Here is a 19,525-nt window from a genome sequence, read left to right on the forward strand (position 1 = left end):
TGAAGTGAATATTTAAAAAAGTAAAGTTGAAAAGCGACATACAAATTACAATAATGTTTAATAAAAAAAGAAAAAAAGAAAAGAAAAAAAAGCAGTAGAAAAACAGAAATTCTCTAAAAATAAATAAATTTAATTTAAAGAAAATCAAGTCTAGAATTAAATAATAAATATTATTGTCATGACCAAAAAAATAATAAATATTATTGTTATTTAGTTTTACCCTTTATTATTCTGTTCTACAAAATCGCAATTTCGTTTCACTGGTTTTCCGTTTCCATTCAAGAAGAGGCAGTCTGTGCCGCCACTCCTCTATGCGCCACCGTCATCACCACCATCACCACCACCGTCACCATCAACATCAGCACCATCGTCGTTTTCACCACCACCTTCATATTCTCCACAAAAATACCTAGGGTTTCCAAAAACCATCCATCATCGAATGATTGATCACTAAGGGTTTCCGATTTGAATGGCATTGGGAGATTTAATGGCATCACGCTTTTCTCAATCAACTGTCCTCATAGTTCCTAATCACCACGACGATTCCACCGCTACTGCTTTTTCCTCATCCGCCTCCGCCGCCGCTTTAAACGATGACAACGATATCACTTCCGTTCCTCATCGGCGTGATTCCGAATTCGCTGCTACAAGTAGCAGTAGCACCGCCGCTTATGTTAACGCTGCTACTACCATGGCGTATCTACCGCAGACTAATTTCTTTAATGAGCTTCGTCACGATGCATTTGAACTTGAGCTTCCTAAAGGTCCTTCCGATAGTGGTTTGGTCTCGAAATGGCGGCCGAAGGATAAAGTACGCTCTTTCTTTGAGTTTGATGTTGTGTTTTTGTTTTCATTCGGTTGTTTAGAGAACCCTGGTCTGCGTTTTTTCTGCATTTTTCTGTAATGACTTGGTGATTTGCGACTTGCTTGTTATGTGAGTGGAAAATTTGTGTCATAGAAAATAGAAAATAGAAAATTCTAGAAAAAAAAGGACTTTTAGGTCTGTTGCTTGCCTTTGTGCAATATAGATAGTGTTAAGCTTGAAGTATATATCAAACAAGGGTTTGGATCCACTAATTTGAAAGGAATAAAGTGCTGAGTAGTAGTGATTAATGAGAAAGTTAAGAGAGTGAGTTTTGTCTTAGACATGATTTTGAAAGTTGGTGTATATATTTTACATGATATAGGTAGAGAAAGACCTAGAAAAGCTACATAGTGTTAAGCTTGAAGTATATATCAAACAAGGGTTTGGATCCACTAATTTGAAAGGAATAAAGTGCCAAGTAGTAGTGATTGATGAGAAAATTAAGAGAGTGAGTTTTGTCTTAGACATGATTTTGAAAGTTGGTGTATATAATTTACATGATATAGGTAGAGAAAGACCTAGAAAAGCTACATGAGGAACTATTAAGAAAGTTCTCTGAGATTTGGATAGAATCATGGTATTGGATAGAACATTACCGCGGAATTTGATGTAACCGACCCCACTTAGTGGGATAAGGCTTAGTTTTTAGTATGTTGCTTTACCTTAAGGTTCCAATAAACAAGCCTCCTTCCACTAAATCCGATTGTATCAACTGGAAATTTTGCGCTTACGGTTTTAGATTTCCATTGATTTTTATTTATTGTCTTATTTGTTCTCCACTTTTGTACAAATATCATAATTGCTTTATTAGAAATAAGAAATTGAGGCTTTTTCAACATAAACATCTGATCAAGACCAAGACGTGATTGTCCAAATGGTGAGAGACACCTAGTTAGGAGCTATGTTATTAATCTTAATTAGCGGGGCGGAAACCTGGACCCCAAATTTGCTATAGCAGATAGTGGGAGCATTATATTGTGAAGACTAAAAATGATATACAAACTAAACTATTATAGTAAAATTCACAAAATTATAGGGGTAATCACTAATAAGCACAGTTATTAATAGCGGCCGCTCCAAGCGCTATCCCGGGATTCTCTCCTAGTGTGGCAACCCTCCGTTACGGAGGAGCGGTGCTCATCCCAGTTTTGGATAGCGGCCGGGAAAGCTGGGATAGCGGGTTGCGGGAGCGGAGCGCTTCCCGGCCCGGAGCGGTTTTCTGCTTTTAGAGCTTTTTTGGAGTGCGAAAAAACCTTTTAACCCCTAAAAAATTAAAATTGGAAAATTTATTGTAGTCGTTCGTGTTTTCTCCTCTCTCATTCGTGCTTTTTCACTTTTCTCCATCGCGTTTCTTCTGTTTTCTGCTTTTCTATTCTGTTCTCTATCCTGTTCTTTTCTCTATTCTTTGTTTTTCTATTCGTTTTCAGTTTTTTTTTTCTTTCATATCTTTGTTTTTTTTTCCTTTCTTTTAAAATATAGTGATTCTGGAATTAATATATGTAGATTATTCCTATAATTAGTCCAAAAAGTTATTTAATCTACATTATATATATATATATATATATATATATATATATATATATATATATATATATATATATATATATATATTATTCATATAATTAGTCCAAAAAGTTATCCCGTTATCCGCTATCCCATTTTTGGGGTTGGCTGCCCCGCTCCGCTATCCGGGATTAATAACTCTGCTATTAAGTACAGGAAACCTCAGTAATTTGTCATTAACAGGAAACATCATAATCCAATATAACTTAACAGCTAACTAAAGAACAGAGAAGAACACAAGAACCCAAAGAGGAAAGATTAGTAAATGCGGTCTTCACATGCAAAATAAGGAGAAACAGGAGAAGGGCTTCGTAATTTGTAGCAGTGGCCTTTGCAGTTCCCACACACAGAAGATGGGTGTCACATGAAACAAAAAAAGAGCTTCGTAGAAGAACAGTCACACAGAGCTGAGCGAGAATGAGAAGGACAATTTACTCGTGAAAGAAGAATAAAATAGGCAGTTTAAAATCAATTGAAATGACCATATACCTTTTAAAAATAGAGAACGGTTTACAAATGATGGGTATTTAAGGGACTTCACACCGTGAACCTTAATGCAGATGTGAAGGAGCGATTGGGCCGCATTTGTGACCTAATTTTGCCACGTTTTGCAACCGGAACAGCTACACATGTTGGATGCACATTGGTGGCCAGATGTGTTGGTGTCGCCGCTACCACCACTCCGAGATTTCCTGCTATAGCGATGCAATTGATAACATGACTAGGATGGGAGAACCCACTTACTTTCTATATCCAACAGGTTCTTCAACAGAGACTAGTCACTGTTAAATGGAAGAGTATACTCTAACTGTAACATGGCTAAAATATACCTAATTAGGTGGTAGATTGAATGTTCCAGATGCAGTGGTACAGTAATTTTTGTTAAGATCGTCATTTAAATCGTAGGTCGGATGACCGACCTTGCTGCGTTTGGACCAGTCATATTGCATGTAAGACCGAATTTCATATCGCATGTGAGACTGCGAGTTTCCTAAACCCATACTTTAACCAATTTGTGCCCTAAAACAAATCAAATCTCTTGAGCATTCTTGCTTGTCTAAACCAACCTTTCTCAGGCATCCCAGACCTCTCTCCCCGTGGTCAACTTTCCCAACCTCTTTTTGCATTTGGCGGGCAGCAGTAGTACTTTCAACTTGTTGCAGGGGTAGTTTGTTCTTCTCCAGCTTTCTGTACGGTGATCCCCACTGTCTCTAGGTTTGAAGAGAGGAGATAAAGTTGGGTCGTTCAGACCCATTCACTCAAAATTAAAGAAATAAACTAAAACAAGAAAAAGGTCATATAATATTTTGGGCTTCTAGTCCATTGGTTGTTATATATAAAAAAGCTAACAATAATAAAATAGATAACAAAAATAAGATTAATATAGATATGGTAGAGTATTGTTATTGGTAATCTTTTTAGCATTACTGTTCATTGTTATCATTACAAATGATAGCATACTACTTATTTGACATCTTATGATCCTTGTTACCATCTTGCTGCCCCAGGCAATAATTTTGTAGGATCTAATGATCCATGTTAAAATCTTACGTTTTATGATCTTGCTACCCTCTCTCGATCCTAGGAAAGATTTCAATGCTAGGCAAGATCTTGATCTTGATAACAGTGTATATGGATAATCCACATACTAATACTCACAGTTTTCTAAAATCTATTCCTTATTATCCTTATAGAGACTTGTGAAGGAAGAAAAAGATTATTCTTTTGAATAAACCGTTATTCTTGCTGTATTTGTAATTACATAACAAATCTGAACTGTGCCAAAACACTAATGTGCTGTTACCTATTTTTTTGGGGCAGGAGAGCTCAAATCACATATATTTTTCTGTAATGGGTGATGAGGGAATATTTTGAAGTCTAGTTTTATTCTGTAAAGATATACTTGTAGATTTTCATTTGAAGTCTATGTTCTGTTCCTTCTAAAATGTTATAATCATTGTTATTGATAGAAACATATAAATAAGACACATTCTTTGATTTAACCCCTAATTTTCTTTTGCAGATGAAGACAGGATGTGTAGCTCTAGTATTATGTTTAAACATCAGTGTTGATCCACCAGATGTAATAAAGATATCCCCTTGTGCCAGAATGGAGTGTTGGATAGGTAGTTACCCTTCCAATCTCATTTGTTTTTGAAACTTTTGTTTTCCATGGTCTGTACTGTAAGTTACTTTCTATTTTTGGCATTTCTTCATCTTCAGTTAATGTTTGAAATTAGCTTTTGATTACCTCATAATACTGTATACTTATTTTTGTGCTTAAATAATTACTTGAATTTACAAGTTCCAAATGGTGATAAATCCAAATCAATTGTCAATGAGTTTTCTGGCAGTAAGGAATATAGCTGCACTCTGTTTTGTACTTATGTCTAATGGCATTGGACTCTGATTTCTGCTTTTACACGTCTTAACCGATTTTTTATACTCTACACTTGTTGACTCCCAGCTTAACTGTTTTGAGTAAGTGCGGATTTTTTGTTGAGAAATGTTAATTAATGATTGAGTAAACCATGATAGTATGTTAAAGTTCTGCATGTTTACGACTATGGTTAGTGGCACAAACAACCTTTGATGCCTTGCTTTCTCAATGCTGCAGATCCTTTTTCTATGGCACCACAAAAGGCATTAGATTTGATTGGGAAATCTTTGACCAGTCAGTATGAAAGATGGCAACCAAAGGTGGGAATGTTTAGCTTGCTAGCCTCATCTGCATATAAGCTTTTTTAATTGTTTTTTACCTGACCTTGTGGCTATGTTTATAGGCACGCTATAAGTGTCAACTTGATCCAACATTGGAAGAGGTGAAAAAGCTTTGTACTACATGTCGTAGATATGCAAAGTCAGAAAGAGTTTTGTTCCATTACAATGGCCATGGTGTGCCAAAGCCAACTCCTAATGGTGAAATTTGGGTTTTCAATAAGGTCAATCTTCGTCCATCTTATCTCTCAAACCAATTAGTTATCCAGAATTCCTTGTCCAGAAGACAGGGGTCTTGCTTCATATAGACGCTTCTTATAAATTATATATATAGAATTCCTTGTCTCCAAAACAAAATTAGCGATATAAAAAATGTAAATGGGAGGATAGAAAAAAGGAGCGATAACAATCAGGTGAAATCTTTGAAAAGAAGAAAATTAGAGTGAAAGTATGGGATGGAAACAGGCGAGAAAGCAATTTTCTATTTTTGACCAACCAAAATGAATATATTGTATTTTTTTTGGGTTGCCATGTTATAGGTACAAGGTTTCGACCCACGTTTAACGGTGACTAATCTCGGTCAGGGAACATGTGGGACACGCAAGGTGGGTTCTCCCTTCCCAACCGAATTTTTTTCATACGCAAGAGCCAGGGATCGAACCCCTGACTACTTGCTTAAGGGGTCTTAATCCCTTACCATTTGGACCAATCTATTGTTGGTGAATATACTGTATTTTATTTAGTGTACTTGTTATGCCTTTAATTTTGCTGAGATATTTTGTCAGCAAGCATAATAGAGGCGAGGTGGGAGAAATTAGATAATCAATAAAAGGAGGACTGAGAAATAACTGGAAATTATTACTCCCTCTGTCCCTAATTAAAAGTTCCTTTTGCAAATTTTGTTTGTCCTTTAATATAAGACCCTCTACAAACTTCTGATACATTTATTACTCCTTTTCCAAATATATCCCTTGTTACTATCAATTTTTCTTGGTAGATGAAAAGTCAAAGTAAACGTATCTACAAACAAAGGGAAACTTAGTAATAATTACACAATATATAATAATTACATTATTAACTTTTCTTAATATGTGTAAGATGTGTCTCAGGGTCTTTTAAATAGGGACGGAGGGAGTACCGGTATAACGAGGCTAAACTTGATCTGAATATCAATTTATCAGAGAGTCCGAAATAATTTAACTCTAACTACTTAACTACGGGTTGCAAATTCATAAGATGTCCTCAGTTACTACATAATATTGAAAAGAACTTTGTCATATTCTTGTTGAGTTATTTTGAAACACAAATTTGATATCAAATTTTGACCTCTATTTAGATGGTCAACTTAGTTCAAATATGTGGTTAATTACGTTCAGTATATGATTAATGAATTAGCAAGATGTCCCAACTCGCAACACATTAGCTATTTACTGAACATAATTACCATATTTTTTAAGTTTATATTTGAACACAAATAGTGGTTAAGGATGAATGAATTAGCAAGGTGTCCCAACTAGCAACCCATTAGCTATCTACTGAACTTAACTAACCAGTTACCATATTTTTTAAGTTTATATTTGAACACAAATAGTGGTCAAGGAATATCATGTATACTCTAAAATCATGTACACTTGAACACAATTTGGATGGTTATTCGGTATATGTATACGTGAACACTTAAAAATGATGGTGTTCAAATTTGTGATTAACGAATGTTTCATAAGTTGCAACACCTGATTAACCACGCATTTTAACTGTGTTAATCATCCAATTTGAGGTCAAAACTCAATGTGTCAAGTTTGTGTGTCAAAATATCATTTCTCATTCGTATTCTCATTTCTCAGAGTTATACGCAGTATATCCCTTTACCAATCAGGGACCTTGATTCCTGGCTGAAGACCCCATCAATTTATGTTTTTGATTGCTCTGCGGCTGGTAAAATTGTGAATTCCTTCATTGAGGTATTTCTTCAAAATAATGTTTATTAATGCTCTAAAAGAAAACTTCAAATATATCGGTTCTGATTTTGTCATTTTCTTCTTATTCGGACTATGAAATTTTGTTGCTGGACTTGTTATTGATAAGCTTCATGAGTGGAGTGTTTCTAACTCTTCTGGGTCTCCAAGGGATTGCATTATGCTCGCAGCATGTGAAGCACATGAGACGTTGCCCCAGAGTGTAGAATTCCCAGCTGATGTATTTACAGCTTGTCTTACAACACCAATAAAGATGGCATTGCGATGGTGAATGTTCTCTCCAATTAATTCTTGTTTAGTATATCACCTTTTGAGTATTTTATATCATAAACTTTCAGGGAGTTTTAATGTATCTTCTTTTTTTGGAGGTAAAGTAATGCTTCATGAGCGATTTCTTACAATCTCCAACTGCTTTTGTCTAGTGGCCATTTTATGATGACTTGTTGTATACATCGTGATTGTTTATGGCATATTTTCTCATGTAGTTTGTTCCTTCAGGGTATTTTTGTTGTACCGACATTTTATTTTATTTTAATTTATTTTAGCTAGATTTATGTTGGTGACGATAAAACAATGTCACTGATAATGTGGGTTTTCCCTAAGACGTTGGTTTATGTTTGACTATGCTTTTTTCATTACTAAACTGTCGTTTTCCAGATCATGAACTCTTGAATAGTGTAAGCATTAATTTTATTAATCAATGGTCAATGTTTTTTTTTTTTTTAAATTTGTCTCTAGGTTTTGCACTCGTTCATTACTTCGCGACTCGTTTGATTATTCACTTATAGACAAGATCCCTGGCCGTCCAAATGACCGAAAGACACTTCTGGGTGAATTGAATTGGATCTTTACAGCAGTAACTGATACAATTGCTTGGAATGTTCTTCCTCATGGTAGGTGTCAACCCTCCCCATCCTTCCCACTGACTTCCTAAAGTTCCATGGTGTATTTTCAACCCAGGCATATTGCAACCAATTTTGGTTGGTCTCTTTTATCATATATTGATATTGACTTTCTCCTGCAGATCTTTTTCAGAGACTGTTCAGACAGGATTTGCTTGTTGCAAGTTTGTTTCGAAATTTTCTACTAGCTGAGCGAATCATGCGATCCGCAAATTGTACTCCCGTCTCTCACCCAACGTTACCACCAACCCATCAGCATCATATGTGGTATTGTTAGTGATTATTGTTAGAAAAATGCTATTTGTTGATAAACTTTAGCATCAGAATATGTTTTTAATCCACGCTGCAGGGATGCATGGGACATGGCTGCCGAGCTCTGCCTTTCTCAACTTCCTTTATTAGTTGAGGATCCTAATGCAGAATTTCAGGTAATTTGGTGCTTTATTTTATACTTCTGAAGTAAGGTTTCCTTCTGAAATTGAATATTAAATATAGAAAGTGGGCTATGGTATTGTGTTTTTTAAAGGAACAATAGCATAAGTTAATATTGTTTATAAGTTTTGACCTTACCTGATGAAGTATATGGCTGTTCTCTTTCAGCCTAGTACATTTTTCACTGAGCAGTTAACAGCATTTGAAGTCTGGCTTGACCATGGTTCTGAGCATAAGAAACCACCCGAACAGTTGCCTATAGTACTTCAGGTACCTCACATGTCTTGGTCTTTGTTAACTTTGGAACCATTGTGTTGGTTTCTAATACCTGTTTTATGTAAGTTACTGTTCCTTAATTAGGATTTTGTTGTTTGAATTAGGTTATGTTTATTGCAAACACTTTTTCAATTTGGCTGATGATCAATATCATCCTTCTGAAGGAAATTTGATAAATATATGTATTATTTGCAAGCATCGTCTCGTTAGCTATATGTCTAGATTCCGGTGTAGTAATGCCAAGGGATATTTTCTGGGTTCTTTATTCAGTCAATGGAGATGCTATTGGAAATTTGTATGGACAAGTTTCTGCTTCTCAAATTGTTTTGCAATCATTTGTCTCTTATTTGTTTGTTGTAAGTTTTTGACTCAGGAATTATTTTTTTCTCTTTATTCTGTTTTTAGCCTTGGGTAATTATACCCATACTTGTATGGTGACCGAGTGTGTTGCTTTTCTACAACGTTTTTTTTCTTCTAAAGTTGGATATTTGTTTTATCCCGGCTCTCAATCAGCTTGGTTAATCATACTCCCTCACACTTAGTTTTTCCCTTTTCACAATATTTATATTCTAAGACTCTTTGATAATTGTTTGACATTTGTTCATAACTTTTCATACATTCATAAGTAGCACTTTTTCTATTTCAGGTTTTACTTAGTCAATGTCATCGATTTCGTGCCTTAGTACTCCTAGGAAGATTCCTTGATATGGGCCCATGGGCTGTGGATCTGGTAATTTTTCTCACAATTCACCAAACTATGTTGCAGTTGTTTTTATGTATTTTCGAAAAGGATTGTTATAATAATTTGATACTGAGTTTCTTATATGTAGGCATTATCTGTTGGAATCTTCCCTTATGTTTTGAAGCTGTTGCAAACAACCACACCAGAACTACGTCAGATTCTTGTATTCATATGGACAAAGGTTCTTGCACTTGACAAGGTACTTTCGCAGGATATTAGTTTTATCTTAATTAGAACGTCATATCAATTCCGTAGTTTTGTTGCAGGGCATGTGCTTGCTGTGCGTGTATACACACGATTCAGCATTTATCTGACATGTGAGCAGACATGATATTTGCTTAATACATGTCATGTTGAAATTTCTGCTTCGATTGATTATGCTTGTACTTCAGTCATTATTAAAGTTGTTGGAATTTCTGCCTTCATTGCGGTCCGCGCCTAGTCGCCTAAATTGCGGCATTTGGCTTGCCTTCATTGCAGCCTCCAACAACTTCATTGTGTTGGGTTTGAAGGGGTGGATTTAGTCCCACATTGCTTAGAGATATGGTATGTGTAGTGTTTATAAGTGAGGACACTCCTCACTTTACAAGCCGGTTTTGTAGGGATAAGTTAGGCCCAACCCACACATTCTAAGAAAAGTATATGAACATGTTATTTTTTTCTATCAGATGTGGTTCTGGACAAGCTGAAAAAAGTAAAACAATGAGAATAGAAAAAGAGGGAAATAAACATCAAGGGCCAATATGAAGTTGCTCAATTGTTCAAATATCTTCGAGTAGGAAGACTGAAAATTCCTTTTCTTTTATGAGAAACTTTTACTTGGCAGTAGATCAGTCTATTGTATAATGCCTGAGTTATCAATCAAAAATCCAAATTATGCAATCAATGAAACAGTCATCATAAGTGCCTGATATACAATAGAATGAATGAAAGAAATAATGGGATTATTACAAAACTTCATATTTTGTTCACTCATGTATTTCCTTTTCTATTTTTTTTCCTTCTAATTTGGTTTGGAAAATCTCCATGTGGCATTTCTACTGTATCTTGCATTAATGATGTTCCATGCTGGGTTGCAGTCATGCCAGACTGATCTAGTGAAGGACGGAGGTCACATCTATTTTATGAAGTTCCTTGATAGCTTGGAGGCATACCCAGAACAACGTGCAATGGCTGCTTTTGTTTTAGCGGTGATTGTGGATGGTCATAGAAGAGGCCAAGAAGCTTGTATTGAAGCTGGTTTGAGCCATGTTTGCTTAAAGCACCTTGAGAGTTCATCTCCTAATGATTCTCAGACTGAGCCCCTTTTCCTTCAGTGGCTTTGCCTGTGTCTGGGGAAGTTGTGGGAAGAATTCACAGAGGGAAAAATAATCGGTTTGCAAGGACATGCAACTTCTATATTTTCTCCTCTACTGTCCGAACCCCAGCCAGAGGTTAACTACCCAACTAGTTGGCTCTATTTCTAGTTTCCAGATGACTACTGTTTTGGTATATCAAATAAACAATTAAACTTTGTAATTTGCTGTTCTCAGGTTAGGGCATCTGCTGTTTTTGCACTAGGTACCCTTGTCGATGTGGGATTTGATTCATGTAGAAGTGGTGGTGGAGATGAAGAATGTGATGATGATGACAAGTTTAGGGCTGAAGTTAGTATAGTTAGGAGTCTGTTAAGTGTTGCTTCAGATGGGAGTCCATTGGTGAGAGCAGAGGTAGCAGTTGGTAGGTGATGAAACATCTGAATGTTTATTTTTTTCAACGTGTTTATGAGAAGATTTTATGTTCTTATGAATATATAATACTTATACTGTTTGTTTATTAGTTATTTATTTTAGTAGAATGATTCTGAGAAATTCTTAGTTATCAGCTAGTGAGTTCCTAATAGTCAGTTATATCAGAACTTAGAAAAAGGATTGAACTACTTCAAATAAATTAATTTTTGTAAATAAATAAGAAAAGACTTCAATTCAATGAGAAAAATGGTTATACTTGCATCTGAAATCTTCACACGCACATAAAATTGTTTATATACATATGTTTGTGTGTGTATGTCTGTGTGTGTGTTATTGTTTTCTCTAATTTGTTTTTCATGGTAGCCATTTTTTTGTTTGATGGTTGACATGCACATCTTTCTAGATAACTTAATTTTGTTTTGTAGTATTAAGTGGGGCTGGTTCTGTAAGATATTTTACTGAAATGGATTTTCTTTCAACTGTCAGCTCTAGCACGTTTTGCTTTTGGCCACAACAAGCACCTTAAATCTCTTGCTGCTGCATATTGGAAGCCTCAGACTAATTCTTTGATAAACTCCTTACCATCATTGGCTAATATTAAAGATACGGGTGGTGGATATCCTAAACAGAGCCAACATATGGCTCATGGTAGTATTGTTTCACCTCAAATTGGTCCTCTAAGGGTTGGGAGTGACAACTCTAAAGTAATTCGCGATGGGCGAGTCTCTTCAAGCAGTCCTCTTGCTAGTTCTGGAATCATGCATGGGTCCCCATTGTCTGACAATTCGTCTCATCATTCTGATTCAGGAATACTGAATGACGGTTTCAGCAATGGAGTGGTTAACAACTTTGGACCGAAGCCTTTGGATAATGCACTGTATTCGCAGTGTGTACTGGCTATGTGTACTTTGGCAAAAGATCCATCTCCGCGAGTTGGGAACCTTGGTCGCCGGGTACTGTCCATAATAGGTATCGAACAAGTGGTAGCAAAACCAGCGAAGCCTTCTGGTGTTCGTACTATTGAAGCTACCATTTCTCCTAGTCTTGCTCGCTCATCTTCTTGGTTTGATATGAATGGTGGTAGGTCTCATTTGATTTAATTGTTAACCTTTACAATGTTGTTTGGTAAAATTTATCTCTTTGCATCAATTTTATATCATGAGTTCCTGCTGCCATGTTATTTGCTTGATGTTTACTATTGAGCGCTGCTCTGGTAGGACACTTGCCTCTAACCTTCAGAACTCCTCCAGTCAGTCCTCCTCGCACAAGTTATATAGCTGGAATGCGTAGAGTATGTTCATTGGAGTTTAGGCCTCACCTGATGACTTCCCCAGACACTGGACTGGCTAACCCACTTTTAGGATCTGGTGGAGCTTCTGGGACTTTTGATCGCAGTTTTCTTCCCCAATCAAATATATATAATTGGAGTTGTGGGCACTTCTCCAAACCACTTTTAACTGCTGCAGATGATAGCGAAGAAGTATTAGCTAAAAGAGAAGAGAGGGAAAAATTTGCATTGGAGCACATAGTGAAATGCCAGCACTCTGGTTGGTATTTCACCTTTTCTAACTCAATTTATCAAATTCCTTACAGTTGTCCAGTTGCGAACTTTATGTCATTTTATTCTGTCAGCTGTTAGTAGGTTAACAAATCCAATTGCTAAATGGGACATAAAGGGTACACAAACAGCATTGTTACAACCTTTCTCTCCTATAGTGGTAGCTGTTGACGAGAATGAACGTATCAGGTATGCAAAGTTTGTCAATACTATTGTTACTTTAGTGGATACTGTTATTAATCCGGACATGGATTTGGGCAGGGAGCATAAGGTGACTCGTGTGTTCATTGTAAATGTTAAGAGAATAAATTTAAGGGCTTAAGGTGAGCTGTAGCAAATTGCCAAGGGATACAAGTTTCCAAAATCTGTTCAATTTCAGGGATAGTAGAACTCAAAGATTCTCGTATAGAGGCTTTAGAAAACTAAACAACTAGCATTCTTAACAAATTGCTAAGGGATATAAATTTCCAAAACTTGTACAATTTGAGGGTTAGTAGATCTTAAAGATTCTCAGATATAGAGGCTTAGGAAACTAAATAAATAGCATTCTTAACTTTATAGGCAGTAGGACTTGTGTGTTTGGACTAGGTCAGAATATTTATCTGGTTTTGATGAATTGATTAGTTAGTCTTTATCTCCTTTTCGTGTATTCCCTTTTCTTTCTTCAATATATGGGCCCTTATTTAAAAAAAATTGTATTGCATCATATTAAATTCTGGTGTTCACTAATGTACTTTGGAGTTTTGCACAGGATATGGAACCACGAAGAGGCAACACTACTCAACAGTTTTGATAATCATGATTTTCCGGATAAAGGAATTTCTAAGCTCTGCCTGGTGAATGAGCTTGATGATAGCTTGCTTCTTGCTGCGTCATGTAATCTTATCTACTGTTTAGTACTATATCCTTCCATTCTTAATTTGCCAGAATATTAAATAATGGGGAATCTTATTGCAGCTGACGGAAACGTTCGGGTTTGGAAAGACTATTCTCTGAGGGGGAAACAGAAGCTTGTCACTGCATTCTCTTCAATTCATAATCATAAACCTGGTGTGAGGAGTCTGAATGCAGTTGTTGATTGGCAACAGCAAAGTGGTTATCTGGTATATGATTCTTCTTTGAATATGCTTTGAAATATGCTTTGAAATAAGGGATGTCTCCTTTTCTACAGTTGTCCTAAAATAGAACTCTGATTCCCTCACACATTGATGTTAATGATTTTTTATGTTGTTTCATGTTGTTTCATGTTGTTTCATGTTACTCCAACGCATTTACCAGTATGCATCGGGGGAAATGTCATCAATAATGCTGTGGGATCTTGATAAAGAGCAACTTGTTAATACTATACCTTCATCTTCAGAGTGCAGCGTCTCAGCGTTGGTAAGTCTGCTCTATGCTGATATAGTTTTCTTTGGTGAATGTTATATTTGCTCAAATGATTATCGCATTGTAGCTAAGTAGACTTTATTAAGAGACAAATACAAAGCTGTATTCTGGTTTCAGCAGCTCAGCCACATCTTTTGTTAGACCTCTTGACGTGTGAGTCCATGTTTTGTTTTCCGTGAAGTTTTATGATGATAATACCAAATTTATGTACATGTAGTGCCACTAGGAAACTCCCCTCTCCTTGTTAAGTTTTATGATGATGATACCAAACTTGTGTACATGTACTTGTCACCAGGAAACCTCCCTCTCCCCCTTTTGCACTTGAACCAGAAGTCTTAAAAGTTACGACTTTGTCAATCTGTTAATTATAGCTTTGTTGATCACCTGTTTACCTTATCTAAAGTTTGACTTTTCGGCTTTCCCTGCTGCCATACTTTGCCTTTTCCGGGTTTTGGGTATTGAAAGTGAAAGTTACCCATACCGACCCTCAATTTCTTTAGTAATTCTATACGATTGAAGATTTGGCGTTATGACTTATTATTTTTTCAAAGAAACTCAGCCCATGGTTATTCATTTGGCAATTTAATGCCCATAAAACTTTAGGTTACTCGGCTGTGCTCTTGTACATCTTGGGACAATTTTGATAGGATTTTCTTTCAGTATCATTTAATTCAATCAAGTGACCCAAACCCTTTGATTTATGTACTGTCTTTTGTATTTTAGGCCGCTTCTCAAGTTCACGGGGGACAGTTTGCAGCTGGTTTTATAGATGGTTCCGTAAGACTATATGATGTCAGAACACCCGAAATGTAAGCACCTCAGTTGAATTTCTTTTATCCTGATGAAAAATCCTGGTTATTTGTTCTCCTTAATTGATGACGTTGATTTGAGCAAAAGATTCTTTTTGACGAATGATATGAGCAACATTATTATTTATTAGCTCTTACATGTTCTTATCCTTCTACACGGTTTCCTGCACTTCCCAAATCGAAGTTCAGACTTGAACCTCTAGTATCTTTGGTTTTATCTAAAGTCTAGACATTTTTAAGATTCAGTTTTAAATATTCCATGTCTCTTAACTTCAATATCACTGTAATAATTAACTACCATCAACAATGATGTTTTTAGGATCGTATGTGGGTTACGGCCGCACACACAGAGAGTAGAAAAAGTTATGGGGATTGGCTTTCAACCTGGGTTAGACCCTGGAAAGGTAAAGAAAATGTCTCCCAGATTCATGATTTTTAATTCTTGTGGACCGTAGCAGAAATTCAGTGACTAATAAATTTGATTTAATGTGATGAAATTATGCATTTTCCTTCAGTTGGTTAGCGCTTCTCAGGCCGGGGATATCCAATTCCTTGATATAAGAAATCACAGCAGTGCCTATCTCACCATTGAAGCTCACAGGGGCTCTCTCACTGCTTTAGCAGTACATAGACATGCTCCAATCATTGCCAGTGGTTCTGCCAAACAACTCATTAAGGTTTTCAGCCTTGAGGGTGACCAACTGGGAACCATTCGTTACTATCCTACTCTAATGGCCCAGAAAATCGGTTCTGTGAGCTGCCTAAATTTCCACCCATACCAATTACTACTTGCTGCTGGTGCTGCAGATGCATGTGTATGCATCTATGCCGACGACAACACTCAAGCAAGATGAATCTGCATTTTTCCCTTGAAGATTTCATAGGTTGTCTCCAGCTGTGAAGAGTGCATCAAAAATGTCTAAGGAGTAACATGCATATTTATCGCAGTTGTATAATCCAGTGATGATGCTTTAGTTCCTCTCTGTTGTGAATACATCTGAAAATATTGGTAGGGGTAAATTTTTATGGCAGTGTATGCAAGATATTCATTAGCCTCCATGGCAGAGGGTTGCACTTGACATGAAGAGAGAAGCTTATTGGAGGCTCCTACAAATAAGGCCGTCTTCGTATATGTGTGTAAATATCATTTTATCCATAATTATTTGTTATTCCTGTTGTGTGTTATTTTCTACCCTTCATTTGTAAATTTTTATCCTGAACATAGTCTAGTTTGCTGACAGATGTGGGTGATTGACTCCTATAAATGGGGCTCTTTCATTCATGATTGTAGTTTCTATTGACTTTGGGTACCTTTGCTTTGACCAACATGTAATTAATTTCAAGTTTGTTCAAGTGTGCAATTTCATCTCTCAGATTTAAAGAGCTCAGAATGTGACGTATGGAGACTCCAAAACAAATAATGGTAAATGCTAGGCAATGAATCTAAACCAAATTTACCTATAAAATAATGACCATGGTATATTTGTTAAATAGTTATGATTACTATTCACTATAATCCATGGGAAATAAGTATATGTGTTATTTGAAAAATTTATCTCATACCTCTACATTTATCCATATACACCTACATTTTATAAAAAGTATCTATTTTATTTTTATATATTTTTAATTAATTTATTATATTATTTTTTAAATTTTATTTGTGTACCAAACTATTTTGTAAAAGAGTTTAAGTATTTATTTTTCAACTTTTTTAATTGTGTAGAAAGATTTTGTAAAATAGTTCCGGTATTCAATTTTTGTGTATAGGAATATTTTACGAAAAAATTTTGGTATTTATTTTTCAAGCACTTTTTAAACTCTTTTTTGTGTATTGGAACACTGTAAGGGATCTGGTAGTCAATTTTTGTGTATTTTTTAAATTTTGTGTATCAGAAATTTTGCAAGAGTTTTGGGAGTATTTTTTAAATATTTTTTAATTTTTTGTGTATACCTGAAGACTTTGCAAAAGAGTTTTTGATAGAATTTTTGTTATCAAAACTCTTTTGCGAAGTCTTCTGTATACAAAAATTGACTACAAGAACTCTTTTATAAAGTCTTTCGATACATACTAAAAAATTTAAAAAAATAATGATTACCAAAATTCTTTTACAAAATCATTCGGTATACAAAAATTGATTATCGAAATTCTTTTGAAAAATATTTCTATACACAAAAAAAAGTTAAAAAATTATTTAAAAAATAAATATCAGAATTCTTTTGCAAAAACTTCTGATAAAATTTAAAAATATTTTAAAAAGAAAATAATAAATTAATTAAAAATATATAGATAAAATTAATATTTTTTATAAAATATAAAGATGTTAGGATAAATAAAGGAGTATGAGATAAAATTTTCATGTTAATAATAGAGACATACTAATACTTTTTAGCCAAAAGTTGTAGAGTGGGAATTTGAGCAAGTCTAGGGGCTGTTTTATGAGGCATGAGAAGGCCGTTTTAGCAATGCATAAAAGTTGGGAATTTTTCAATGTATCTTATGTGTTATTTAGATATCACATAAAAATATTTAAATGTCTTCAGATTTTGATGCTATATCTTCGAATATACTAAATTCTGATTAAATATTAAAATATTTTAGAGATGCATCTTTAAAATTATTTTGGAGATGCATCTCTAAAAGATATTGGTGTTTAAATGGTGTCAGAACCACTCTCCTTCCTAATATTTTTAAAATATCTCGATTTTTTTATCATCAAGTTCAAAATCAAGGATCTTGTTCAAAATTAAGTTGAAAAATTGCAAGTTTTTGATTTTTTAACAAGTTGAGTTTTATTGAGTTTGTGTAAATCAGTAGAAAATAATAGGTAAGAAATCAATTCATCATCTGTGACATCTATCCAGCCTGTGATTCTAAATCAACATCAACTCATGACATGAAAAACTCTATCTTTATAATTCAACCAAGAAAGACTCGTACGCAGATTTTTTGTGTCTAATATAAGAACAACGAATCTTCATTTTGAAGAAAAAATGATTCTTTGTTCTTATATTAGTATTAGTATCCATTGTCTGCATTCACTGATATAAACATGCATATCAAAAAAAATAAACCCCCACCACCATTGCGTATTGTTACTTATCAGATATAGAATAGATCTGCTTCCTTTTGTTCCTACGAATAGAATGTTCCTTTGTGTCTAAAAAACTAGAACAAATATCAATTCTACTAGATTAAGTTGAGAAATAAGTAGAAATTACATGAATGATAGTTTATACATAGTGAATACCACGCTTATTGGCTGAAAATAATATTCAAACCATTTATTTTTTATGTTTGGTTGTTTGCATTGCCGCCATTGACATATTCAAAAGTTGCAGAAAATTTCTTCGAAATTTTTCGTTTGGGTTCATATTATCCAGAGATGCATCTCCGTAAAATACCAGTTTCAATGTTTGAGTTCATATTATCTAGAGATGCATCTCCATAAATTATCAATATTTTTTTTTGGCTTTCTTGTTCGTAGTGTTGATTGCTTGCACTAATTGTCTGGTTTAATTTAATTTTTAGGAATTATGATTGATAGACACGATATCCTGAGGCACGACAGGGTTGCACATTATGCATCAGTGCGGCGAGAAAAGTCAGGTTTCAGAGGCTTCTGTTTCTCTGGCCATGTAGAGGCATCTATTTCTAGAACTTACGTTTCTCCTTTTGCTTCTCCATCTTCTTTTTTCCGTAGGAGACAAGTTTCACCCACCGACATATCACTCCCTCCAACCTCCCGCAAGCTTCAAGTTTCACCTATTGGGCTAAATAACATTTATAAAATGTCATATGAATAAATATAAATAAAACATAACATGCAATATTCTGGTATGTTACGGAGTTGCATCTCCGTAAAATAAACGGAGATGCATCTCCGATACAATATACGTGTCAAGCCTTTAAGAGTTAATGCATGATGTATGACTTTTAAAATATTACGGAGATGCATCTCCGGATAATTTAACGTTATAAGGTGCATCTAGAGATGCATCTCCGGATAATTTAACGTTACAAGGTGCGTCCAGAGATGCATCTCTGAAATATGGGGACATTTTAGTATTTTCATGTGGTGTGTAATATATAGAGTGCATTAAGAAATTCCCTAAAAGTTAGGTTTGACATATGTTAACAACTTTGGTGTGGGGGTAATACTTGAATTTTGACTGTTTTTTTGAACTTAGATTCCCAAATGATTGAACTATGTTATTGGATTATATTATTTACAAAACAAGCAATTTAATTGTTCAGTTATTTGCCAGAGATTCGTCAACAAAGGGAGTTTCTCTTTCCACCTTTAGGGGTTATCCAACACAACCGCGAAAATACTAAAATGTATCCAGCGTCTAGAGATGCATCTTCAGACGCATCATTTTCACAGACAACTAAGGCGAAATTGATGAGAAACCGTTATTTTGTTAAATTTGACTCGGAGATGCATCTCCGTATGCACAAAAGGTTGATTCATAGATGTATCTCAATATTCCTCTTTAGTTCATTTGACTGAGCATTTCAAAGATGTTTCTTCTGATTTTGCTCTGTTAGTTAAAAATAGAAACAA

General features: G+C 35.1%; 1 protein-coding gene across 3 annotated transcripts; it reads left to right on the forward strand.

The window, feature by feature from the left end:
• The first annotated feature begins 221 nt into the window (after positions 1–221).
• On the forward strand, positions 222–16,330 carry LOC127127356 (regulatory-associated protein of TOR 1). Of its 3 annotated transcripts, none has more exons than XM_051056515.1 (24): positions 222–811; positions 4,452–4,554; positions 5,046–5,128; positions 5,212–5,370; positions 5,686–5,751; positions 6,991–7,107; positions 7,232–7,389; positions 7,861–8,015; positions 8,147–8,291; positions 8,374–8,452; positions 8,625–8,726; positions 9,379–9,462; positions 9,563–9,673; positions 10,554–10,907; positions 11,007–11,193; positions 11,691–12,284; positions 12,422–12,751; positions 12,837–12,951; positions 13,514–13,638; positions 13,720–13,865; positions 14,041–14,142; positions 14,872–14,957; positions 15,277–15,361; positions 15,473–16,330. In XM_051056515.1, the coding sequence occupies exons 1-24, from the start codon at positions 470–472 to the stop codon at positions 15,809–15,811; spliced, it is 4,167 nt and encodes a 1,388-aa protein (XP_050912472.1). In that variant the 5' UTR covers positions 222–469; the 3' UTR covers positions 15,812–16,330. The 3 variants fall into 3 exon arrangements, with proteins under 3 accessions (XP_050912472.1, XP_050912473.1, XP_050912474.1); XM_051056516.1 differs by having other exon boundaries at positions 12,455–12,751; XM_051056517.1 differs by lacking the exon at positions 5,686–5,751.
• Positions 16,331–19,525: the final 3,195 nt, after the last annotated feature.

This window comes from Lathyrus oleraceus, chromosome 3 (genome assembly GCF_024323335.1).
Source record: "Lathyrus oleraceus cultivar Zhongwan6 chromosome 3, CAAS_Psat_ZW6_1.0, whole genome shotgun sequence".
Taxonomy (NCBI): domain Eukaryota; kingdom Viridiplantae; phylum Streptophyta; class Magnoliopsida; order Fabales; family Fabaceae; genus Lathyrus; species Lathyrus oleraceus.

Excerpts from the sequence above, each read along its gene's own strand:
- LOC127127356 (XM_051056515.1), top strand. The coding sequence starts at position 470 with ATGGCATTGGGAGATTTAATGGCATCACGCTTTTCTCAATCAACTGTC. Across the intron at positions 8,727-9,378 it reads AGTTGCCTATAGTACTTCAG|GTTTTACTTAGTCAATGTCA; the intron begins GTACCTCACATG and ends TTTCTATTTCAG. Across the intron at positions 13,639-13,719 it reads CTTGCTTCTTGCTGCGTCAT|CTGACGGAAACGTTCGGGTT; the intron begins GTAATCTTATCT and ends ATCTTATTGCAG.